This window comes from Pollachius pollachius (assembly GCF_949987615.1).
Source record: "Pollachius pollachius genome assembly, chromosome: 10".
NCBI lineage: Eukaryota > Metazoa > Chordata > Actinopteri > Gadiformes > Gadidae > Pollachius > Pollachius pollachius.
Genome location: NC_136943.1, coordinates 22944926 through 22972602, shown reverse-complemented (window position 1 = coordinate 22972602; position 27677 = coordinate 22944926). Strand labels below are relative to the sequence as shown.

The window sequence follows — 27677 nt, the reverse complement described above, 5'->3', positions numbered from 1 at the left end:
ACCTAGGTTGTCTAGGCATCAGGGTCAATGTCTATTTGGAGAGATCTGACATGATCTAGGAAAGGTTGCCAGATTTTATGGAATTTCCGTTCTGAGAAACGAAGAGTGTGTTTAATTTTCTCTAATCTCATAAAATGAAGGGCATCCTTTATCCATTGCGAGTGAGTGGGGGGATAAGGGCTTTTCTAACGCAACAGAATGGCACGTCTTGCCAGCAGTGCGAGAAAGGCAACAAGCTCAGCAAAGTAGGACGGCAGTGATAGGCCAATGGGAAGGACACCAAACAGGGCGAGTAATGGTGAGGGTTGGATTTTGGCAGATGTGATGGCTGAGAGGGAGACAAAGACGCAAGTTCAGAAAGGAGCAATGGTGGGGCAAGACAACAACATGACGTGACTGAGATTGGCTGGTTGTTGCCGAAACTTGTCACAGTTTGGATCAATGTCAGGGTAGATACGAGCAAGCTTACTTTTAGACCAGTGAACTCTGTGAATCACTTTGCACTGTAAAACTCCATAACGAGCACAGATAGACGATGAGTGGACCCACCTCAGGGCATGCTCCCATCCGACTGGACCTATATCCTCCCCAAGCTCTGCAGACCAAGCATTGCGCAAAGCATCAGAGGTTGTTGTTTGACTTTTGAGAAGAGTATTGAAATGGTACCTTTGTGATTGAGGTTAACATCAAGTATTGTATCAACAAGAGTGGGAGGACGGAGGGCAGGGAAGCCAGGAAAATGATTACGAACAAAATCTCTGACTTGCAAGTATCTCAAGAAATTAGTGGGCCGCAAATTGAAAGCCTGAGTTAAGGTGCTTGGACACCGCCGCGCGGCAACCACCTTTATAACCGCCTCGCTGCCGGAGGGTTCAGCGCGGCGGTGTGAAGGGCCAGGCGTTTTCAAAAGTGTCTGCTGCTGCTGTGGCTGCTGCTGTTCTGATCTGTGCGCGTTCACGTGGGCGGCAACCGCTTCCTGGTTTTCAGCCGCTTTTGTAGCCGCCTCCCCTCTGCCGCCCTTCCCTCATTGAAATGAATGGAGGCGGCGAGTTGCAAGCAGCTTTAGCTGGTCGAAGGAAGCAAATATGCCACTAATGTAAAGCTGTTTTATTGACCCAATCCCTAGGTCTTTCCAGCTCAAAAAATCCTTGTCAATAGCTGACGAAGTGAACAGAGGGTTAGAATGTACTGGGGCCGAGACAGGTAACACCTGTAGCCAAAAGTGCCGGCATGAACTGATTCCAGATTTGAAGGCAGTTCTTCACTACAACACTACTGGAGTGCGTGGTTGGGGACGAAGTCGGGGGGAGGCTCAACAGCAACATCAGAGAAGAGGGATCACATGAGGCTTCCTCATCCTGCAGCCATGGTGGAGATTGGCTGTTGGTGCTGTACCAATGCAATATTGTTCAAATGTTTGCAGCCCAATAGCAAAGCAAACAGTTAGGTAGAGCTAGGCCACCCAACTGTTAAGGTTTTTGTAGAACTTATTTTTTGATTCTAGGGGTGCTTTTGTTCCAAATAAATTATGAGAGTGTGCTATCAAGAGAATGGAAAAAGGTTTTAGGAAGGAAAATAGGTATACATTGGATACATTGGAAAGATACAAGAACTTCGGCAGTACATTCATTTTAATACACTTTATTCTACCAGCAAGAGACAGAGGCAAGATGTTCTATGCCACCTCTTGAGATACCCAGCATCTGACTGGACCTGAGGGCTTCTGCTAGGGGTTCAATGGCAATAGCAAACAGTAATGAAGAGAGTGGACAGCCCTGTCGGGTACCACGTTCGAGAGAGAAATAGTCAAAGTAGCCATTATTTGTGCAGACACAGGCAAGAGGGGATGTATACAAAAGCTTAATCCATGATATCTATATATTTCCAAATGTGTGTTTAATGTGTAAAACAGGTAAGGCCACTCCACACGGTCAAATGCCTTTTTCGATATCCATTGAAATTACAAGCTCAGGGTAGGTTGTGGGTGAACACAGAATATCAAACAGTTGTCTGACATTATGAAAGGAATGTCTGTTCCCTGTTTGGTCTTCGGAGATGATAGTTGGAAGGACACACTCGAAACGTCTAGTCAGCATTTTAGCTAGTATTGTTACATCTGCACAAAGCAGAGAGATAGGGCGATAATTAGTGCAGGACAGTGGGGCCTTATCCTTTTTCAATATAAGAGAATTAGTAGCCTGACTGACATGCCTGATCTGATTAATCTAGGTTTGATAAAGTGGACATGTCATTTAGTTACTCCATACATAATGAGATGAAGTTATACATTTTATGGATTAAGAGATGATTTTAAAATTATTATCACAAAATTATTTTCTCTGCAATTTCAAAACCTTTGACGCAGATTAACCTTTATTAAAAAAATACATGTATTTTTGGGAGCATGGGAATTCCTAACATTTCTGTATTTTACTTAATATATTTGATCTAGACATAGTGAGATATATGTAAGGTAAAAGGTTTGCAAAAAGTTATGTAATCACCCACATATTTTCAGTGTGACTTGTTAAAGTATCAATATTTAATGGTCTGATTCAATGCAATTGATCATCTTGTTTCTCCCGCAGGTTACTTATTCACTTTGTCAACAATGCTGATGCTCCCGCCTGGCACGGCTACTTTTACACTGCACTACTTTTAATGTGCACCTCCGTGCAGACACTCATCTTACAGAAGTACTTCCACGTCTGTTTTGTCACAGGCATGCGTCTGCGCACAGCAGTCATTGGAACAGTCTACAGAAAGGTATAAGCAACGGAAAACTAATTATAAAACTAATGAAGACATTTTCTCAGTAGAGCACAGACTGCACAGGCCTCCTTCAGAGACCACAACCCTCAGTGTGTATGGTCTAAGGAGGTCGACCGTTGATGATTTTGGGCAACACCCCCAGGATGGGAACACTTAGTGTATGCTTTGCCTTTAAGAAAGCAGGTAATTAGACACGATATGCTGTGCGCTGGACAGCTCCCCTCTTCTCGCCATTGTCAGTTGTAGCAATTGAAACAAGTCCACTGTATGTCTACGTACAATATGTACAGTCTGCATTACAGATTAAATGCATTCTTTTCTCAGGATGCGTTGTCTTCTCTTTTTAGTCTGAGTAAATACAAACTACACAAAAATGCACAGATATGTGAATGCATTCAAGACGTAATGAGTATGACATGATGGGAATGTCAAGGACATAGTAAGCATTTGCTTGTGGGTGTTACCATGCAATCACCACTCACTGAACTATGTATAAATGCAGGAAATGCACTTAACCAGGATTCCAGCCACCCTTCGATATTTGATTCCTCATATGTATTTTGTATAATCTGTCAATTGAAAATTATATTTAATGTTAAAGGGGACATATTATACCACAAGGTGTGAGTGTGATTAGCCTTACAAACCGTTTCGAAAATATGCCCCATATGACATCACTAGTGGGCATGTCCACCTAGATCTGTGCTGGATAGATCAGTCTACCAACCTACCCAGTGGACTGAAGTAAACGTTGCTCATCTATCCAGCACAGATCTAGGTGGACACGCCCACTAGTGATGTCCTATGGGGCAGATTTTCGAAACGGCTTGTAAGGCTAATCACACTCAAACCTGGTGGTATAATATGTCCCCTTTATACCCAGCCATTTCTCCATCGCTGAACTGCACAGACCAGAATTTATCCATCTATTGGCGGCAGCTGTCAATATGCTTAACCTAGTGAAGAAGGGATGAGAGGTTTCACTGCTTCATAATGTAACGTTTGCGGTCCGACACTGCGGGGGCTAACTAGCACAAAGATGAGGACAGAGAGGGCTGACGTATAACTGGAAAACCAGGCTTTATTATTCTTTCCGTACAACCTAACAACAGGGTTGGAGGAGTGCCCAAAACAATATGGCGATACCGAACACTGGCTAGCTGTCCCCGCCCTCTATCCCAACTGGCCTATCAGGCTGAACTAGGGCAACTCCTTCCCCCCACAAACTCCCCATCAATCCCCCCCATGCTGCTGGGTCGCTACAATAATATGGATTTTTCTTCGAGACAAACTCAAACAAACGATCCTAAAATGTAAAGTTTTAATTCTCTATTAGTGTTTTTTAACATGAATAGCATTACAATCTTTAAAAAGATAGGCAACCAATACAGTTCTCAACCTTTATCTCTGCAAATGAGTAGATGAATCCTTCCCAACCATTCCGTGATACTAAGGGATGAATTTCCCACAGTGCATTATGGGAGTTTTTGTTGGTGATACCAGGCAGTCGACCTGATACATACATCAAGCCAGGAGAAATTGTGGATCATTCTTTACATTTCTGAATGGACTATTCACAATTTAAAACTGTATTGGACCACGGACTGAATAACGACACTGATTAGGAACACAGATTTAACAACTGAAAGCCGTCACCATGCCAGCGAAAAAACAACCGGCGATGGAGGAAGTCAACGACATAAGAACGAACATGGAGACATGGACAACGAAGAGAAAGACAAGAAGATCGTGTTCCTGGAAAGCAGAGTGTCAGACCTGGAGCAATACACCAGGATGAACAATGTCATCATAACGAGGCTCCAAATAAAACCTTGGGCGTTCCTGCGGGCAGTCATCACTCGCTCGTACGCACAGGCCTCGACACCTTACCGCAATCGGCAGCACAGTGAGTATACCGAGTCTGTGGAGCAACAAGTGGCAGCATTCCTACAGTCATCGACTTTGACTGTAACACCATCGAGGCTTGTCACCCTCTGCCCTGCAAAAACATCACAGACAAACTGTCTGTAATAATGAGGTTCGTGAACCGTAAAAACAAAATTGCACTACTGAAACAAGGCAGGCAGCTGAAGGAGACAGATGTCTACATCAATGAACACCTCACAAAACGAAACGTAGATATTGCCAGGATAGCACGATATATCAAAACTGGTTGCAGTTGGTTGTCCACGTGGACAACCAACTGCAAAATTTTCATAAAGCTGAACGGAACACCGGAGGAGGCCAAAGTGATGGTGATCAGAGACATCGCAGAGCTGGACGAGTTTCAATGAGTCCGAACTGGAAACACAGTTAGTAATAAACCTACACATTCATGACTCACTCTGAAGGAAATCATTCATTTACATCTGGAGTAGGCCTCCACGATAAATCGCTATAAAATCGCGATCTGGATTTGCCCCTGTGTGGATTTAAGTTTTAAATTACTTCGATTTTCTTTTTTCATTTACAGGTGTATGGAGTTGGTTCAGTAGTTATAAAAGGCCAGCAGTTAAGGACAATGTGCTGCTATATGTACAAAATAAATCAATCCATTTTTGTTACTGCACGTTAATCAGTTATAAAGGGCCATATGACGTCTGGCAGATGTCAGCACTTGGACCACTGCCCATCCCCTGAGGCTTAACCTCAACAAGACTGAGCTCCTCCTAATGCCAGGGAAAGATTGCCCACACATGGACTTACTGATCACTGTTGAGAACATCACTGTATCTCCTTCTCCAACTGCCAGAAACCTCGGTGTGGTACTGGACAATCAGTTATGCTGCACCGCAAACATCACTGCGCTGGCCTGATCATGCAGATTTGCACTTTAAAACATTCACAGGATCCGGCCCTTCCTCACAAGGTAAGCAGCTCAGCTTCTAGTCCAATCACTGGTCATCTCCCGCCTCAACTACTGCAACTCGCTCCTGGCTGGACTCCCTGCCTCTGCGATTAAACCTTTGCAGCGCATCCAGAATGTGGCAGCGCGCCCCGTGTTCAACCTACCGAAGTTTTCCCACACACCCCAGCTCAATCCCTCCGCTCAACTACCTCAGATGGACGTCTGGTACCGCCATAGCTAAGAGCAAGAAAAGGTCAATCAACAAAGTCACAACTTTTCTCTGTTTTGGGACCTCAGTGGTGGAACAAGCTACCTGCTGATGTCAGGATCGCAGAGTCGCTCACCAGCTTCCGCAAAAGACTCAAAACTCACCTGTTCAGAGTTAACCTCATTTTTGCATAGCTACCCAGCCCCTTCCGGCCACCATTGTATGTTGTATGTACTATCACTTAATGTACGCACTTATTGTACGCACTTAATCTACACTGTACTTATTCATAGTACTTAATTGTGTAGCATCTGCAGCAGCTGCTATCATTGCTGTACACGGGGAATGGGTTAGCCTAGCGATTGTAAGTACATGCATTTGGTTCTTTGAACATCTTTACTGTACTGACAGCGATATATTGTTTCACTTCTTATGACAAATGTGCTTATTGTAAATCGCTTTGGATAAAAGCGTCTGCTAAATGCTGTAAATGTAAATATGAAACGCAACGTGCTAGAGATGCCAGAAAACTATGTTTGGTACTGCCATTTTTTTTTTAGTTCATGGTTCATGTGTGCAATGGAAATTACATTTCGTGAGAAAAAAATCGTTGCAGAGAATCGTCATATCACTTCTAAGCTAAAAGAACGTAATTCATATTTTTCCCTGAATCGTGCAGGCCTAATCTGGAGCCATTATACCGGTACCTTTAACCCAAATGATTGCTCATTATGATAAACTTGAACTGAAAACATTTGAATATACAGAGCACAATTTACAAGACATGGAAGACAATATCGACCCGGAAAATAACTTATTCTTTAACATCAATGCTGACTGCGGCTATTACACAGAGGAATAGTACAATAAGACCATTAAGGCAGATCAGAAACTATCAATCATTAATTTCAACATTAGAAGTCTGTATGCAAATTTCCACAACATTAAAGAATATTTACGTCAATTTTCCCAACCATTGCATAATTGCAATATCAGAAAGTTGGATCGACCCTGAAAAGGGTGTGGACTTGGAATTAGATGGCTATGAACTCAACTACAGTAACAGAGAGAACAAGACTGGAGGAGGTGTGGCTGTGTATATGGACAAAAACCTTAATTGCAAGATGGTTGATGGAATGATTCAAGATTTAAGTATTTATTTTCACATGCGTAATTTGTGGAACAAAAAGGCAGTGAAATGGGGATTGCGACTGCAACTCCCAGCTGTGCAAAGTTTAATAATAATTGAAAAGTCAGAAGATAGAAAAAAAATCAAATAAAAAGAGAAGCGGGTGGGGTTTGAATGAAATTAAAAGTTTATGAAGAGGGGGTAATTATGCATTCATTGTCCATATGGCTTGGGGGAAAAAAACTCTTCTCAGTCTTTCTGTTCTGGCCTTTTGAGAACGAAGCCGCTTTCGAGAGGGCAACCATTGAAACATTTTATGGCCAGGGTGATGACAGTCCTTTAAAATTGTATTTGCCTTTGACCGGCAACGCCTAGTGTAGATGTCCTGAAGTCCAGGGAGTGCAGTGTTGGTGATTTTCTCTGCACACCTGATAACTCTATGCAAGGCCTTCCTATCCTGAGAGTTGCTATTTCCATACCAGGTTGTGAAATTTTCCAGAAATAACAGACTCTATTGTTGCTGAGTAGAATGTTTTCTGCAGCTCTCTGGATATTCTGTAATTGTTCTGCTTTCTAAGATGGTACAGACACTGTCTTGCTTTTTGCACCAGGTTGGAGATGTGTGATGTCCATGAAAGGTCCTCAGAGATGACTACTCCCAAGATATTTAAGATATTTATCCATGGTGCTCCACCAGGGCACCATGGATGTTCAGTGGTGTGTGATGTAGCCTCTGCTTGTCCCTTCTGAAGTCAACCACCAATTCCTTTGTTTTGGCAATGTTTAGGTCAAGGCTGTTGTCATTGCACCATGATGTCAGCATCTTAATTTCATTCAGGTAGGCTGTAACATCGTTGTTGGAGATGAGTCCAATCACTACTGTATCATCCGCAAATTTGACAATAGAATTTGAGTTGTAATTGGCTGTACAATCATGGGTGTATAGGGAATAAAGCAGGGGACTTAGAACACATCGTTGGGGGTGCCAATGTTGAGAGTGACTGTATTTGACATACAGCTCCCAATCTTCACCGCCTGTGGCCTGTCCATCAAAAAGCTGAGCACCCTGGAGCCGAGAGATGTATTAAGATATTTGAGTTTGGTGACTGTGAAAATGTCTGGCACAAAGGTATTAAAGGCCGAGCTATAGTCAATGAACAGCAGGCGTGTGTAATTCCCCTTCCCTTTGTCCAGGTGGGAGAGAGTGGTGTGAAGGAAATGGGATATGGCATCATCAGTACTTCTATTGGGTCGCAAACTGAAGGGGGTGTAATGATCCAGGTGTTGATGAACATATAAAATCTTCTACCAGTCTCTCTAAACATTTCATCACCACTGACGTCAAGGCTATAGGGCAGTAATCATTTCAGCTGGCTGGGTTGGTCTTCTTGGGCACAGGAATAATGGTGGATATTTTTAGGCACCTAGGAACTACAGAGTGGGCTAGAGACAGATTGAAGATTGTTGTTAACACTGGTGCAAGCTGGTCAGCACATGATTTTCACAATCGCCCAGGAATGCGGCATTCCTGGGCCAGCGGCTTTTCTGCTGTTCACTTCTCTAAGTGCTCTTCTTAGGTCATGCTAAGAGACGGAGATTGACTGGTCTTCGGGCAGATCGCAGGTAGCACCGTTGTTTAAGCTGGCTGCAGGGCTAACAGCGTTGTTGTGAAAAAAATTGTCACTGACCTCAAAACGTGCGTAAAATGAGTTCAAATCTTTTACCAGTGCAGGGTCCATATCTACCGAGGTGGCCAATCGTCCTCTGTAGTCAGTCATCATCTTCAGTCCCTGTCAGACACTTTACGCAGTTGGTAGGAGGCCACTTTGTAGGATGTCATGTCACCAGATGACAGGCCATTGTTGTATGCAGATGTTCGTGCGTTCAAAGCCTCTCAGATAAATCTATCCACCCAAGGATTCTGATTTGGATACACCTTCACAGTTACCTTGGGGATAATTTCATCAGTCAGCTGTGAAATGAAACTTGTCACCACATCGGTGAACTCATCGATGTTGTCAGAGCTCATCCTGAACATGTCCCAGTCAACATCAGTCAACGCGTCTTGCAGCATGCCCTCTAATTGGTCAGTCCACCATCTCACCTCTCTAACTGCCGGAGCTTCCTGCTTTAGACGTTGCTTATACTTCGGGAGAAGAAGGATGGCAGTGTGGTCAGACTTTCCAAACGCTGGGAGACGGGTAGCTTTGTATCCATCTTTAAATGGAGTGTAGCAGTGATCCGGCCTGTTTTCACCCCTAGTTGGACAGGAGATGTGCTGGAAAAAGTTTGACATAACGGATATATTTCTTGGATTACACCAGCTGTTGTTAGTCATGAAGCTCAAACCTCTTCCTTTGGACTTTCCTGACTCTTCTGTTCTGTCCGCCCAAAATACGGAGAATGTGTCATCTGATAGAATTGTATGGTCCGGGACCTCTGAAGTTAACCAGGTCTCTGTGAAACACGTTATGTTGCAGTCTCTTACCTCTGGAAGCGAACTCGGGCCCTGATGTCATCAAGCTTATTGTCTAAGGATTGAACATTTGTTAGGAGCACACTAGGCAAGGGTGGTCGGAGTGCACTACTATTTTTCACGATGTTTCTTCCTCCAGCATCTCTGTGAAGATTCGTTGTTTGGAATTCAATCTCAGAGGATCTCTCTCGGGCAACTCGAAAAGTCAGGTAAAATCCCAGGAAGATGATATAAAGTGCTGACTTCAATCTTAAGAAGTCATACACAATAGATGCATGTGTTTGAGAAAGAAATGTGCAAAAAAAATCGATATAATTAATTAAAAAGCAGTCTAAATGGAGCAGTCGCTACGGTGTCTGGTCTTAGCCGCGCCGTTGCCATGGAATGACAACTGCAATCGGAAATTTATTAGAATATTTAACTGTTGCAATCTGCATGGAAAAAAATAAGAACGTAATTGTTAGCTGTATTTATAGAGCACCAGGTTCCAATATTGATATATTCACTGAATGGATGGAAAAAATGTACACAATGTCAAAGCAAAAGGTCATATTCATCTGTGGGAATATTAATACAGATCTGCTTAATCCCAATAATCACAAACCAACTAAAGACTTTATCAATACAATGTACAGTTTAAGCCTCTATCCAAAAATCACCAGACCGAGCAGGATAAAATCTCACTCTGCCACATTGATCGACAACATATTTACAAAAGTTATAGACAATAATACAATAAGTGGATTAATGATCAATGACATCAGTGACCATCTGCCAGTGTTTGTTTGTTTGTTTGACTACAAGAGGGAAAAACGGGAGAGTACATTCAAGTACAGAAGAGTACGGCCAGAAGAGTCAATGAACGCTTTAAAAAATGAATTAATAAATCAAAATTGGGAACTATTTTATAAAGAAGAAAATATTGATAAAGCATATGAAATATTCTTAGGGGTATTTAAATAGTTGTATGCTAAACATTGTCCAATAAAATAGATCAATATAAATGTTTAATATTCAGACAGTCCATGCATAACTAAGGGATTACAAAATGCCTGTAAAAAGAAAAATACAATACATAAAGAATTCATAAAACTTAGAACCAAAGATGCAGAAAATAAATATAATAAATATAAGAGTAAGCTAACTAATATTATGAGAATTAGTAGGAAAGAATATTACAGCAAATGAATAGATAATAATAAAAACAATATTAAAGGTCTATGGAATATATTAAATATTATTATTGGAAATGGTTCTAGACAAGTTAATTATCCACATGACTATTGAAAATTATATGACTATTGATAATATGGACGATGCAGTTAATGGCCTCAATAATTATTTTGTAAATGTTGGAACAACTGGCTGAAAAAATCCCTGTTTCTGTGAGATCTGACGACAATAAATATGATTTCATAGTCATTAATCCAAAATCAATGTTTCTAACAGCAGTGGAAGAGAGCGAATTTATAGAGATTGTTCATAAATGTAAAAACAAAACTTCTGACTATAATGACATTGACATTAGAATAGATAAACATGTCGTTGAGGGAATTGCAAAACCACTTGCGCACATCTGTAACTTATCATTTAAAACTGGTTAATTCCCCAGAAAAATAAAAATTGCAAAAGTCATACCGCTGTACAAAACTGGAGACAAACACCACTTCACAAACTACAGGCCTGTTTCACTGCTTCCTCAATTTAAAAAAATCGTAGAAAAACTCTTTGCTGACAGACTAAACAAATTCATCAATAAGCACAATTTACTAACTGACAGCCAATATGTTTCAGACCCAACCGATCCACTTCATTAGCAGTCATTGAGCTAGTTGAAAAATTCACAAATTCCTTAGACCAAAATAATTATGCAGCTGGTGTTTTTATTGATCTCAAAAAGGTCAAAGCTCAGCTGTAAACCTCACATAAATCATGATAAATCTAAACTGTCACGAAGCATCTCAGTCCTGTGTAAAGCAAAGCATATATTTGATCAAAAATCATTGCATATTCTCTACTGTTCAATGATCTTAACTTATTTAAATTACTGTGTGGAGGTCTAGGGGAACACTTACAAAATCTCACTGTTACCACTAGTCACACTTCAAAACCGAGCCATAAGAATAATTAATAAAGCAGGATATTATGATCACATCAACCTCCTGTTTTTACATTCCCGTACCGTAAAGTTCAATGACCTGGTTGACTATGAAGTGGCACAAATCATGTTTAAAGCAAGAAACAAACTGCTACCAGGTAACATTCAAAAACTTTTTTTGACAGAGAGGGGGGGTTATAATTTGAGGGGAACAGTTAAACTTTACGATGCTAGCTGTTCGCGAGTTTAAAATGTCAATGCATCTCAATTGGTGATGTGAAACTGTGGAATGGTTTGAGCATGGAGCTAAAGCAATGTCCAAACATGATCCAGTTTAAAAAAAGGTTCAAAGCTATGATTTTCAAAAGGTCCAGGGATGAGGGAGAGGTTTAAGAAAGAAAATATATAAAAAATAAATAATAATAATAAAAATTAATGATTTAAAAAAAAATATATATAAAAAAATATATATTTAAAGTGTAAATATTGTACAACAAACTGTATGACTATTTGTGTGTATATATAGATATATGGATTGTATAAATATATATATGTATAGATAGATATATTGATTGAATAAATATATAGAGATATAGATATATTGAAAGTATAAATATATATGTATATATAGATATAGATATATGCATTGTATGAATATATTTTAAAAATCATAGTATATCAAGTTGTATGTATGTATGAATTGTAAATATCAAATATAGTATCGCCAATTGTATAGATAGATTGTATAGAGATTATAAGAAACACAAGAAGCTAATATAATAAATATTATTTTTTGAGCTCAGGAAAAGGGGTAGGTTTAAATAAGTTCTAACCTACTCCTTTTCAGGCATATCATATCAATATATGTAATTTGTTTTCTTTTTTGTGAAATAATTTAAACATCATTTTCGTTTATTGTATTTTCATGCTTTTCATTTTGTTTTGTATTTTTGATATGTCTGAAATAAATTGAATCAAATCAAAAATGTAGTTCCCTGTCAGTTTGTACCATCATTCATACTTGTAGAATGACACCCGTAAGAAAAGAGTCAAATCAAAATCTGCTTGTTAGAAATGAGATCCATAGGTTTAGAATTTGATATCAGTAATGACAATGTTTAATATGTAACTACAATTGTATTTTGCCTGTTCATAAATATGTATGTACAACAACAAAAAGTTATTACACATTAAACAATCGTCTGTCTTTTCAGATAAACAAACTTTATGCCGTACATTTTACTCCATAACATCAACATTTTCCCGTAATTTACATTCAGGCTTTGGTTATCAGCAATACAGCCCGACGCACCTCCACGGTCGGCGAGATAGTGAACCTGATGTCAGTGGACGCCCAGCGCTTCATGGACCTCATCACCTACATCAACATGGTCTGGTCTGCTCCCCTGCAAGTCGTTCTGGCCCTGTACTTCCTCTGGCAGGTACGGACGCCTCACCACACAACCGCATTCAAACTTCTGCTCAGTTTGAATGCGGTTGTAAGTTTGAAACTTGAAATTCATTCATATTCGTATCTCAAATGGGTGAACACATACTAGGGGACCTAGGGGTCACATTTCAGAGAATGTGTGTTTTTCTGGATTTTATATTGGTTAGGAACATTTCAACCTAAAAAGATAATAGAATAAAAAATATAAAATGCAGAATCAAGCAAAACAAGGCACAGTAGGAGACAAATAGTGGGCTGTGATAAGATATGTATATATTGTTTAGGCCTGCTTGAATATGACATTTTTACAATAACATTTTATCTTTTAAATTCAGCTGAAAAGTGAAAAATGGTCACGCGTGCTTTAGTAAGACGCCCGTTATTAAATTTCACGCGCACTTTAATAAGTCGTACACACACTCTAGCACGCGCTCTATTAAGGTGCACACATTTTCCAGTAAGTCAAGTCAGGCTATTTTATTAGAATTAACGAGATACCTCTAAATCTCCGGAGAAGCGCTCCTTCACCTACAGCTCGACTTCATAGAAGCAAACAGGTCCCGCCTTTTTGGTATAATCCCGTTTATTTCTGGTTTATGTTAAAAACATTTGTGCTGCATTGTCTCCTGAAATCAAGGCTATTCAACGTGCATGTTTTCATATGTTTCACCATTCCTATTTCGTACAGAATCTTGGTCCATCGGTTTTAGCAGGAGTAGCGGTGATGGTTATGATGGTGCCTGTAAACGCTGTAATCGCCATGAAAACCAAAACCTACCAGGTGGGAGATTATACGTCTTTATTATTATATGAAATATTTACAGCAATCAGGCAACTAAACCATAGTTGCATTTTCGAATTGTATTGAATACCATATTTATAGTGTGTGTGTGTGTGAGAGACAGGTAGCTCAAATGAAGAGTAAGGATAACCGGATCAAGCTTATGAACGAGTTGCTGAATGGAATCAAGGTGCTGAAGCTATATGCCTGGGAGCTGGCCTTCAAAGACAAGGTGACTGCTATCCGTGAGAGTGAGCTGACTGTCCTGAAGAAGACTGCCTACCTTGGAGCAGTATCCACCTTTACATGGGTCTGCGCGCCATTCCTGGTAAATGCTTGTTGTGTTATTTAATTCAAATCAGTTTGAAGTTTGAAGATGTGTAATACAATGTGCCCACAATAATTGTATGTTTATCACACATAACATTATATAGTCTACTATATAGCAGGGGTGTCCATCATGCCGCTCGCAAGTTACAAGTAGCTCACTACCCGTTTCTGAGTAGCTCGATACATTTTTAAAGAATATTTATCGGTTCACCAATTTCGTAACAGTAATTTGGTAAACGTGTTTTGAATTTCCATCCAACCAAATTCACAGACATCCCGCCCCCTTCTGACACTAAATGAATATTGGCCAGCTGTCAATTAATGTGTTACACTACTAACGGTCTAATGAGGCGATGTCCGCAAACAAGCAAGCAGGCTCATAAAGAATGGGAAACAATGAGGGTTTTATTCACAAATGTGAATGACATGTATTTGTGTCTGATTTGCGGTACGAGCTGTCAGTCCGTAAACGCTGAGCGCCACTTCACCACAGTGAACACAGAAGGTAAAGGAGCTTAGAACAACGAACAGTCCTGTTAACCAAACCCATGAAGAAGGCCAACGCAGACAGAGAGGCTTCCTTTAGTGGCGCAAATCCTAAAAAAAACCTCCCATAATCAGCAAGGATGAAATCTTGAGAAGAAACGCAGAGTGGGGGATCCCTCCTTCCAAGGATGGTCAGGAGTGCAGTGGGCAGTGTTGTGCCTGAACGCGTTCATTGAACGATAGATCATGAACTCGTTCATATTTTGGGCGAATGTGAACTGAACGTACTGTATTACTGCCTGATGAACGTTACTGTGAACTCGTTCATTCTGGTGTCTGTGAACGGCACGCTCACTCGGTTTAACTTTGTTCAATAGGGTGATTATTTGTTTATCAACACAGCGGATGCGCCCGCAGAATGATCGCCAAAAGAAAATTTGTTTGACCGGTTGCCATGGTTATCTCCGTGTGGTTAATTTGCAGTTGCGCTGTTGTCAGCTTACTGTTACATTAAACTGTAATCAGAAAACGCGGTTATATGCTATAGACCAGTGGTCTTCAACGTTTTCCAGGCCAAGGACCTAAAAACTAATGGAGAGATGGAGCAGGGACCCCTTACTTATATATTGAATAAAATTGTGTTTTATATTAAACTGGTTTATAGTGCCATGTATAAATGTACCTTGTTAAATTGCATTCAATACTAAGATATTCAAATAATACAAAGGTTCATATATTCATGTTTTCATTTTAAACATGTGCAAGGTACAGTGAGTAGGGTGGCCATGCCACTGCCATTCATAAACATAACATTGCATGTAATCATGCATAAAAGCAATTCAAATGGACATTTTTAAAACATAAATGTGGAAACGAAAATTAGTGATGTTTGTGTCTTTCTTATCACTCCGCGAGTAAGCGATAAGAGGGGGTTGGTAACTTATCAACCCCAGCGTGTCCGGTTGCTAAGCGACGTCAACGTCTTTGGCGGACTATTTCTCTGCTGATCGCTGATCGCATTTTCCCGATAATGACCAGCGTTCTGTACATTATCCCTTACATAACAGCACTCTCTCTCGCCCAACATTCTTTGCTGCACACTCCCATCCAAATACGTATTGTTTACGGCGGAGGAGGGGGTAGATATAAAGACCGGACGAGAAACTGACGTCGCTGTGCTGTCCTCCTTCTTAATTGAAGGAGCAGGCAGAGAAAAGCTCTCTCCTGCTGGGCTTTCATTAAAATCAAATACATAAAAATGTCGCAGCCAGTCCAGATGTGTCAGGTGTGCGCGAGAGACCGTACGTACGCATGAACGTACGCTTACCACTTTTGTAAATGCCATATTTATAGTACATTCAGATCGCATGATAGGAATAGATCTATTCTGATTTTAAATCTGATCAAAAGTGTCCATGTAAACGTGGCAAGTGTGTTGGTTTCATGTTAATGTGTATTTAAAGACTGTGGAAGACTTGTGGAAAAAATTGCGGGGGGGAAATAAAAAAATGTCTAATCAACCGGACCCCCTGTTGAAGACCTCTGCTATAGACCCTATAGTATCTGTGGTATAAAGGCTAGGAAGAATTTCAAATTATAAATATGTACACTTTATGTTGAAAGTATAGACCGTCGCGATTCCCATTGAAACGAATGGCGCGTGATTATTCTTCAAAACGAGAGCTGGGAAATTGTGGAAAATGAATTAAACTGTAATCAGACAAAGCGGTTATATGCTATAGACCCTAGAGTATCTGTGGTATAAAGGCTGGGACAAATTCGAATTATGAATATGTACAAACCATAACGTTAGCTCTCTGGCTCGATCAGCGGACTAGAATACCTCCTAGAATCATTGCTTGTTGGCCGGAAACGGAAAGGGTTAGGCTTGGTTATAGTCCTTTCGCTTGGTTCTCTGACCCAACAGTAGGGCTAGAACCGAGCGAAAAGACTATAATCAAACGTGAACACCCCCCCCCCTCCCCCCTTCCGCTTCCGGCCAACGAGCAATGAGTCATCCAAAATAAATCAATGGGATTTACAAAATGCGCTAAATATGCAATAAAACACGATAGAAACTCTATTTCGCTACAATACTTGATTCAACCACTCTATTTCATCCTAGACAAACCAGAAAGGGGGCTCAATGTTCAAAATACCAGAAAAAAATAACAGCTCACATTAACATATTGAAAAAAATAACTGAACTATTTCTTTTTTGGAACTGTGAACTTAGTTCAATTTTTTTTAATTATGAACGTTTTACTGAACTAGTTCATTTTAAAATTGGTGAACTGAACTTTGAACTAGTTCACGCCACGATAGACTGTTGTACTGTTCTCACTAGATGAACATCCAGCTATCCAGTCAGTTAAACATGAACCTTCAAATGACTCGAAGAGAACGGGGTTCTGTGTTGAGTTTGTTTACTGAAGCTCGTAATTTTTAAAACTGTAACACAAGAATAAATAAAAAAATAAAAGGAAATGTTGGCGTTACAGCTCAGAAGAGGTAAATTTACAAGGCATGCGTCATACATTAAGTATAAAGAGAACCAACAATTGAGGCTAGACGCAATGCTAACAACAAGGGAATATGCTAACAAATTAACATGAATTAACTTGCTAGCAAAAAGCCTAATGATGCTAACAGGTAGGCATAAGGTATTAGCATAGCATGTACAAGTAACGAATAAATGTGTTTGTGGAGTAAGCAATGCAAGAAAGGGTCTCTACAGCAACATACTTCCAACAGAAACAGTTACCTACAGACAATGCGTCTAACTGGTATCCCAACAAAGGATGACATGAGATTGTGGAGATGAGAATCATGGCTTGAATGCCACATGTAGACTGACAAAATGGCTAATTCCTGTTTTATAGCATGTTGCATTTCCATCGACCACCACTAAGGGCATTAACAAACATAAACCACACAGTGTCCAGAACAGTTGCTATTGTGGTTTGATCCCCACTGTTTTCTTTTAAAACTGTAGCTCATCGCACAGAACAGCGTTATTAGAATGCGATGCCCAGTTTACCCTTGTAAACCCGCCTGTAACTGTTGCGAGTTCAGAGCGGTGCCACACGTCAATGAATGATGAGACGTAACACAGTATTCAACAATGACGAGAATCCATGTCAGCAGTGTTGTAATAAGGCCCTTCTGGAGTCCATTTTTTATCCACTAAAAAAAATGCTACAATTCAAGCATGGAAAGCTGAATTATGCCATCACTTTGAGCAAATTTAAAAATGTGTTTAAGGTAGAGTAGAAATGATTAGATCTATCGATAGATTAGATCTATCGATTTTCTGTAATGTTTGTATCTGGGACAGTAAAGATTAACCAGTATACTCAGGGTGCGATTTGCCGGTGGGGATGGTGGGGATTATCCCCCCCTCTGGTTTACACGTCCTACCCTCTGCTGAATTATTTTTATCCTCGGTGGGGATAAAAATTATCCCCCCCACCCAAAGTATTTTCACCATTACATCGTAATAATTAACAACCAAAATACACAGGGTCCGTCTTCATTTTGAAACATTTTAAAATGTTTCTCAAAATTATCCCCCCCTCTGGTTTTTTCACAAATCGCACCCTGAGTATACTCTATATATTTATAATGCAACATAATTACTTATAAACTAATTGTTACTTTTTTTTTCTCCATCTCTGCTACTACAGGTTGCCTTGTCCACCTTTACTGTGTATGTGCTGATAGATGAGCGCAATGTGCTGGATGCCCAGAAGGTCTTTGTATCACTGGCACTCTTCAATATCCTGCGTTTTCCTCTCAACATGCTACCCATGGTCATAAGTAGCATGGTGCAGGTAAGTGTGTCAAGCCTCAACTCATACTACAAGCTACCATTCGATTTTTCAAATGTGCTTATTATTTAATTAAGGAATTGTGTGGACTGGGAACCAGACGAATCTGCAAGCTCATTCTCGTGGATGCCCCATTTGGTCTAAAAACTGAATTTAGCCAAAAGCTGACGGGTTTTCACCCTTGGTAGATATTCTTCAAGTCTCCAAGTACGTGGGTTGACTGGACAGTGTACTCCAATGCAGTGTACAAGAAGGGCAGAGCAGAATACTTCCTGAAGAAGTCCTTTTTAGCATCGCTTTACATTGCCGCCACACGCTCTACCAATGAGGCACATGAAATCTTTTATTTTTATATTTTTACTCCTATCTAGAGTCCAAACGATATATCAGTTGGTGGTATTTTTTTTTTATTGGTATCTGCGTTTAAGTTTGCATATTTACCAAATCTTTATAAATCATCTACTGTGGTGGTTGAACCTCTAATTTGTTAACTGAGCACATCCATGTAAACACTCCCAACACTTAGTTTTCCATCACGGAGTGAAGGTTAGTTGCTCCTCCTCAGACAGGTATTTGGTTCCTTTTGCTCATCATTAACAGTAGATATATCGACATCCGTCATTTTTTAGACAGCACCTTTAAATCTGATCAGCCAGTGGAGAGAAGAGAAATAGTATTATACAATCATGCAAGTAATATGCTAAAATGTTCTCGTTCTAGTCAGTTGTCTAGATGAAGCTTTCTGTACAAGCTGGAGACATTTTTTGTGATATGTGAATGTGGTAAACCAGAGAACACTTAATTACAATAATCCAGTCTTGATGATATAAATGTTTGAACGAGTGTCTCTGCATCTGCTGCAGATAATATTGGTCAGTTTTTTTTTTTGAAAGAATGCAAATCTAGTTATACTTTTAACATGTTGGTCAAAAAAGAGCAAAGGGTGATACAAGACACCAAGATTTTTAACACAGAGCAATCGAAACATAGCGATTTTTTCTTTCTTTGGTCATGCTTTTGGCCGATGATTATCTGCTCAGTCTTCCCTGTAAAGAGCTGCAGTTAGTTCTGGGACATCCGACATTTATTGCAGTCAGACCGCAATCAACCTTCTGGATCTGGGGTGAATTATTTGATTCAACAGGAATGTAGAAATGATGTAGTCCGCATAACAGCGGAAGCTAATTCCTAACTCCTAACTCATTATATCGCACAGGGGAAGCATGTAGAGTGCAAAAAGCAATGGACCAAGTCCCAACCCTTGTTGAACACCAAGGGCCCTATCTTGCATCCGGCTCAATTGACTTAATCACTGGCGCATGTGTCGTTGCTAGTTTGCAACTGGCGCAGAGTGTTCTTTTCCCTCCTGCGCCACGCGTCGGATAATTAGGGATTGATCTTGTGCCCCAAGGGGTGGTTCGGCGAAAGGAGGAGGCGTGTTCTGGCGCAAACGTTCTGGTGCTATTTTGCAGTTTCAGAAACCACTTGCGCCACAAACCAGGAAATACCTGGTTTAAAGTCAGTGGCGCGTTGTTCAGATATTTTAAGGGCGCATGCATAATGTTGCTTGTGCACCTCGCGCATACACTTTGCTTCTCTCATCTACCTAGCCACACATTCTTGGTAAATTATTTGGGAAAGAACAGCTGATACAGCGGTAATAAGTTGTACTTTTAAATCAATGCATCTGCAAACACCGTACAGCAAACACATATTTTCTTGACACAGACATTGTGTACATGCCCATAACTTTTAGGATTGATGAGTATTTGATCATGAGAAAACATTGTTTTACCGCGAGTGAGTGTTAAAAAGAATGAATGAATGCGGGAGCGCGTGTGTGCATGTGTAAAAGAATGAATGAATGCGGGTGCGCGTGTGTGCATCCATCTGTTTAAACACACGCAAACTAAACACGTAACGCATAATACAGTCGATGGCAATGTATATTAACGGGGGGACACATGCATATTAGGAACACAAGTCGATAACGATAATGCATACAATACTGATAAGAAACAATGTTTAAAATGTATTGCTTATATCAATAAATAGAACCACAGTTACCGCATATCATATGTTATATCATATAAGTTTTCTTTGCCGAAATTTATTTGAGGGCTCAGTATTTCTGAAGTTGTGGAAGAAAACCTTATTCCATATGTGAATTAAGCCATATAATTTGGCCATAAACCAAGCCAATTGAACTTTGAAATTCATGTGCATCTGTGTCATCGGAGACTGCAGACGCACTGTCAAAATATCAACTCGTCAGATTCAAATGCGCTCATGGCTCTTAAAGGGGATGGGAGCTGGCACTCTCATTGGTTTATTGCACGTTACGCCCAAACCACACCTACGGGTAATTAGGCTACTTCAGACCAACGCTTTTTAGATTTGCGCCAGGCGCAAGAGTCATTTTTTGTGCGGGTATATCGATATCATTTAAACTTTCTTAAGAATCACAGTTTTAGTTTCATACCTGTTTCGTTTTCAGCTGTTGTCATTGAAGACATCTGCCCATTCTGACAATCCTACTTCTTAAGACATCGTAACTCAATCATTTTTCAACCTTTTACCTTTGTTTTCAGTTGGTCTCATTGAATTACGTTGATGCTGGAGCGTGAGGACGTTCAGCAGTGTTGCCAGATTGGGCGGTTTTTCCCGCTCTATTGGGCTACTTTTTATCACCGGCTCGCTATTCTCTTAAAGACACACACACACGCACGCACGCATGCACGCACGCACGCACGCACCAGCAGTGCAGGGCAATACATTTGACCTTTCAGATTCTTCAGTTCAATTCATTTAACATTTCTGCATTTTTAGCATTTGCGCTTTTCATTCAGCTGTCACTTTATTTTTTTCCAACATTTTCTTAAATGGTGTGCATGTTGACATTGTTTACTTTACTTACATTTAGACTTTTGAACTTTTGTTCAAATCCCTTCACTTGATTTAAGCAATTTAACATTTCTTTATGTCTTAATCTATGTGGCTTTATTGAAAAATATTTTCAACCTCACTTTGTACTACAGCACTTACCGCATTTTCTGCAGGAAATGGATTTTCTTGTTATCATTATTGTGCCAATTTTTGGGAGCTCCTATACTGTTTTTGAGTTATCAACACCAAACCAATGCAAAAAGAATTGGGCATATCGGTGCCTTTGACTATTCCTACGATAGTATAAATATTGTAGTCTTTTTGTATTTTTATATATACTTATTTTTATTTATTATGGAAAGTGCAAAAAGACTTAAACACACACAGGGAAACTGGAAGTAAGCAAGTGTCCGAAAGGTTTGGCACTGCTGTCAAAGTTGTTAATTATGTTCCTTCAAAAAACCTTTTAATATTTGTTTCTCATGAACCATAAACCCAAATGAAAAATAACTTCCCGTTTCAAACCTTATTCTTGTTTAAGCATTTAACAAGTTCAAAAGTGTGTTTGACTGTATTGTCCGCTATTTAAGGGTGTTGCCACACAGGTAAATTGCGTAATATTTTCATTTCTAGGCAAGTGTCTCCTTGAAGCGCCTACAAGTATTTCTTTCTCATGAAGAACTGCAGGGAGACAGTGTGGATCGCAATACAATGACTGGCTGTAAGTTTTCTCTTACTTGCTGTGTATTGCTGTGTGTATATATTTATATGTATGTCTGTGTGTATATTAGGGGTGTCTTAGAGGAAGATTTTGCATGGTTGGATCTGATTTGTCAGGCCAGACCCATCCTCGACTATATATTTTAAAATTTGTCTCAAAAGGCCTTTTTTGGGAACTTTTCTGTTGGTTAAATACCTGATGATATTCGATAGGGTTTCTCTCTAATGGATTGGAAAGGAAAGTACCAACTGCCTCTAATTAACTTTTCAAATTATGACGAAAAGGTTTATGTCGGCATCTGCATACAATTTAACAGAAAAAATAGGATATTAGTCTAAATAATATATAATATATTTTGTATTAATATAATATTTCTATGAAATCAATGTCTCTGTTGAGACGGAGAGATCGGTGCTGTCTGACGCACGGTATTCACATCAGTTCTTGAGAAAACCTTTCAGCTTATAAAACAAATGAGAAAGTATTCAATTTACACAAAGCTGTTTTCCAAAACATCTACCACAAATTGCATATTCAATCCCTCATCTCCCCAAAAAACATTATGTTACCTAAAGGCTTTTCCCTCGAGAGTTTAAGGTATGTCTGTGTGTGTGTGTGTGTGTGTGTGTGTGTGTGTGTGTGTGTGTGTGTGAATATACATAAGTGTATTATACACACGCCATGTGCGTCCATATTCTTGATTATTTTTCTCTTCATTTTGCAGCCTCCAACAGTATCTCTATCGTGGATGGGGCTTTCAGTTGGTCTAGAACTGAAACATCAACACTGAGGAGGTTTGTTCTACACCAGGGGTCTCCAACACGTCGATCGCGAGCTACCGGTAGCTCGCGCGCAGGTTTTCAGTAGCTCGCCTGATAGGTTGCCCGACTGAGTTGTTAAAAAAAAATAATAATAATAATAATTAAAAAATAATATTCCGACAACAGTAAATGCACCTCATCTCACTTTCACATATATGTCACATTGGTGTCCCACCCCCTCCAATTCAAAAAATAACAGGCCTATCAACTGAGAATAAAAAGCAATGTAGCCAAAGTGTGTCTTGAGTGACGTTGTATGCTCACTAAGCTAAAGTGAGGAGTTTGGTGGTATTTGCTAGAACTTTAGACAGACAACAAAAATGGAAAACTAAGGTGGCCAAGTCAAGAAAAAGCAGAAAACATACAATTTCCACGTGGAGTGGGAATGCGAGTTCTTCTTTACTAGCGTGAAGGACAAGTGTGTTTGTCTCATATGCGGGAGCAGTGTTTCAGTCGGCAAAAGAGGTAACGTGGAGCGCCACCACACTCAAGTCCACGGTAACTTTGCACGGGATTTTCCAGCAGGCAGCACTCAACGGACTGAGAAAGTGAACCAGCTTAAAGCAACCCTTAAAAAAACAGCAATGTTTATTCATCGGACCGACGAAGAAAGCCAACGCAGCCACGGAGGCATCATTCAAAGTGGCGCACATTTTGACAAAGCACAAGAAGCCATACACCGATGGCGGGATGGTGAGGGAAGCAATGACAGCGGTGGCCGACACGTTATTCAAGGACCATAAAAGTAAGAATGAAATCATGTCAGCTATCGCTGATATACAGCTTGGTGCTAACACAGTGGCACGGCGAGTGTCTGTGCTCTCTGCCGATGCAGTGGGTCAGTTGGAGCGGGATATGATAAGGTGCAAATGGTTTTCCATTCAGTGTGACGAGTCGTTGGATGCGGCTGATACCGCTCAGATGGCTGTGTTTGTCCGGATGGTGTTTGAAGATGCCTCCACCAGAGAGGCATCTCTGGTGGAGGCATGCCGTTGCTTCCTCTAAAAACCACAACCAGAGGAGTCGATATTTACAACGTTGTGAAAAAGTACTTCGTTGAAAATAACGTGCCTTTTGAAAAGCTGGTGTCTATTACAACAGACGGCGCACCAGCTATGACAGGACGCCACTCAGGATTTATTGCACTGTGCAAGGCCGACCCGGACTTTCCTAAAATTGTGAACTATCACTGCATCATTCACCAGCAGGCTATATGCGCCAAAGACATGTGATTTGATCATGTCATGATACCTGTCATTAAGATCATCAACTCCATTCGCGCAAAGGCCAAGCAGCACAGAAGCTTCAAACTGCTCCTCCAGGAACTGTCTGCTGAATACGGTGATCTTCTCCTCCACACTGAGGTGAGGTGGCTGAGCCGAGGAAAAATACTGCATCGCTTCTGCTCATTGCTGAGCGAAATCAAGGCTTTCATGGAGTCAAGAGAGGAGGAAACTACACTTTTGTCTGATGCTGAGTGGCTGCTTGATCTTGCGTTCCTGACAGACATGACAGAGAAACTCATCAGTTCAACACCCAGTTACAAGGTAAAGACCGAACAATTTCTGACATGATCAGTGCTGTTAAGGCTTTTAAAGCAAAACTGTCATTCTACCTCCAGCAACTGAAAAACAAAAGACTGCAACACTTCCCAACAGTAGTTAAGATGTTAGATAGCCATGCAGGGGCTGACTTTGTTTTGGATGTCAATAAATATTGTGACCTCATGTCAAAGCTAGGCCAGGAGTTTGAGGATAGGTTCAAGGATTTTGATAAGCTGCAGCCATGTGTGGCATTCATTGCCAACCCATTTATGGAGGTAGACATCACAGAGATTTCAGAAAAGATGGCTGAACTGTTCACTGTCAATCCTGTGGAGATGGAGGTTATAAATCTCCAGAATCATGTTCAGCTTAAGTCTCAGCAACACTCACAACACTTCTGGAGCCTTGTAGACCCAGAAAACTATAAGAACATTCACCAAGCAGCACTTAAAATATCTGCTTTATTTGGTTCGACATACCTTTGTGAAGCTGCTTTTTCTGACATGAATGTCATTAAATCTAAATCTAGAACAAGACTGACAGATGAACATTTAAATGACTGTATTAGAGTTAGGAGTGGGAATTGATAAGTTTTTATCAATATCAATGCCATTGTCGATTCTGCCTATCGATCCAATTCCTTATCAATTCTCTTACCGATTCCTGAGTAGTTCATTGAGTGGCAAAAAAAGAGTTCTACAGTCTTCTGCACCAAAAGTAACCATTTTATTTTCTACATACTAACAACACAAGAACAAGAAACAAGAAAACATAGTCTTAATAAGTTAGACTGACAATAAATAAGTAATAAAAAAAACAGGAAGACACATAGAATTGAACATGCTAAATTATGATTTAACACTAAACTTTTATATACATATTTTACATGTAATAACTAAGCTTAACTAAGCTCAAACCAAACATCATTAAATTAAAGTTTAACACTTTTCTAGGAAGGGATATAAAAAGTAAACAAAACAGTGAACATACGTACATCCACTTTAATTAAATAGGCATGAACTTTATGCCTCCATAACATCTTTTAGATTTTTTTTTTTTTACTGAGCGTCAACAATTCTTATGCAAGAATATAAACATATCTGCCTTTTCTGGGAGGATTCTTGAGCGCTCTGCACTAATGGTATCTCCTGCTGTGGAGAATACCCTTTCTGAGGGAGTAGAAGAAGCCTGAGCGCACAAATACTTTTGTGCTACATCATACAGAAGTGGCAAAGTGTCCCTCTTCTCCCACCACCATAGAACAGGGTCAGATGAGATGGTAATAGCAGGAAGGGCTCTGTACATTTGTATTTCCAAGTCTACACGCTGACCAATGTTCTGGGTCTCTTGGGTTGCTACTTGCTGCATGTCTTGCTCCTCCTCTCCAAACAGCTCCTCTAGGGCCGTCCTGGGGTGCTTTATAGGTACAGTCTGAAATTACCATAAACCATAAACTTGTTTTGGGTGCGTGGTCTGAATGGATTATTATGAATAAACCATATGGACATTATAATGAACTGTGCTTACATAGCCTTCCTCATCGTCTTCTTCTTCCTCCACATACTCATACTGCCTCCGCGTGTCTTCTGGCACTGGTACCTTAAGTATAAACAAACATATAGGCAAGACAATGGAATTGTACCACAGACTGTGATTCACATACCTCTTCTGTGAGTGTCTCTACAACTGCTGTGGTCTTCAGCCTGTCCCAGATGGCATCATCGTTGTCCATTTTCAGCTTGAACCTTGGGTCCATCACTGTCGCCTCCTGCAGGAAGGTCTGGATCTCTTCATCCTTAATTTCAGAAAGTAAGAAACTAGAGGTGGGCATAGATTATTATTTTTAATCTAGATTAATCTACATTAATCTAGAAATTAATCTAGATTAATCTAGATTAAAATGGCTCATTTGAATTCTGCCGAAGGCATTCATTATATATGTGTGCTACCTAAATAATGACCAAAAGTAAGTCTTTTAGAAAGGGTCTCTCAAGCCAGGTGGCGCATTAGACCAGGGGCTCATCTCCTGTTTCCAAAATGCATCACAAACTGCTTGAAAAAAGCTGTTCTACTATGATAATTGGTGATGAAAATAAATAATGTTCAATAAGATGCACTTGTGTTTATGGACTGTTTATTCAGTTGAACATGAATTTTGAACTTTAGGCCTACATGACAGGCCATGATGAACTTAAGAACATGAGAATCTATTTCTTCTTCTTCCACCAGTCACTCAGGCAGACCAGCTTGTTCACAGTTTCTGGTGACAATTTAGATCTCTTCTTCTGCACAATATGGCCTGCTAAAGAAAAAAGTCTCTCGCATGGGACAGTTGTGGCAGGGGTCCCCAAGTATTTACGGGCAATGTGGGCAATCTTACCATAGACAGCAGTGTGCTCCGACCACCACTTCAGTGGACACTGATCTAAGCTGGCACTGGGCTCTACCTTGTACCTCTCCACAGTATTGTCTTCTGGTGTCTCCTGATCTGATTCTGAGTCTGATCCCATGACTAGCAGGACTGTTTTCTTCTTGGGTGGCTCAGGGTTCTCCTCCCCGAGTGGCTGCAGAGCAGGTTCTTCTCCCTTCACCAACTCCCTTAGCTTTGCCCACACTGGCTCCCTCTCTGCTCTGGGCAAGCACTTGAGGTCCTTAAATCGTGGATCTAAAGCAGTCGCCACCTTTGATGAACAAAAAATGAACCAAAAAATAATAATTATTGATTGACGAAAATTTCACTTTCCAAACCCAACCTCCATATTTCTTCATGACTCATTAATCTATCTATACATCGACCGATCTACTGGCTTAACAGTTTCTAATGATCAAACAATGCAGTTATATTCTGGTCAGTCTGACATACCTTAAGCCATTCCAGGTTTATTTTCTCCCTCCGCTGGTTGAGGTCTGTGGGGAAGGCAGCCTTGAATCGCACAATATAGGCAGGATCATCATCTGAGATCTTCATCGCATGCTGGAGGTGGCACAGGGCAGGTAGAACCACAGAGCACGATACATACTTATCCCCACCAAGGAGCTCAGTGATGTACCTACACAGACAGACAGACAGACAGACACAGAGCAATAATTAATTAATGACTAATTCATTTAACTCAGATTACACATTTCTAAAGTTCTTAATCACATTACATTTAACTTGTATGCCAATTCATGAACACGCTATATTTGTAGACCATACCTGCATGGCTCCAGCTGTTTCTCTAGCTTTGCCAACTTCTCATATTCAGCATTTGTTGGGAGGGCCAGATTGTGCTTCTGCTGAGACAGCGTTGTGTG

General features: G+C 40.3%; 1 protein-coding gene across 1 annotated transcript in view; it reads left to right on the top strand.

Moving 5' to 3' along the window:
* The window catches only part of abcc1 (ATP binding cassette subfamily C member 1 (ABCC1 blood group)), a 122069-nt gene that overhangs the window by 57781 nt on the left and 36611 nt on the right, over positions 1-27677 (top strand). Inside the window, exons 9-15 of the mRNA XM_079744587.1 lie at positions 2589-2766; positions 12812-12973; positions 13670-13762; positions 13887-14090; positions 18265-18411; positions 21928-22015; positions 22740-22809. Coding sequence (XP_079600713.1) covers positions 2589-2766; positions 12812-12973; positions 13670-13762; positions 13887-14090; positions 18265-18411; positions 21928-22015; positions 22740-22809 — 942 coding nt within the window. The remainder of the gene's footprint in view (positions 1-2588; positions 2767-12811; positions 12974-13669; positions 13763-13886; positions 14091-18264; positions 18412-21927; positions 22016-22739; positions 22810-27677) is intronic.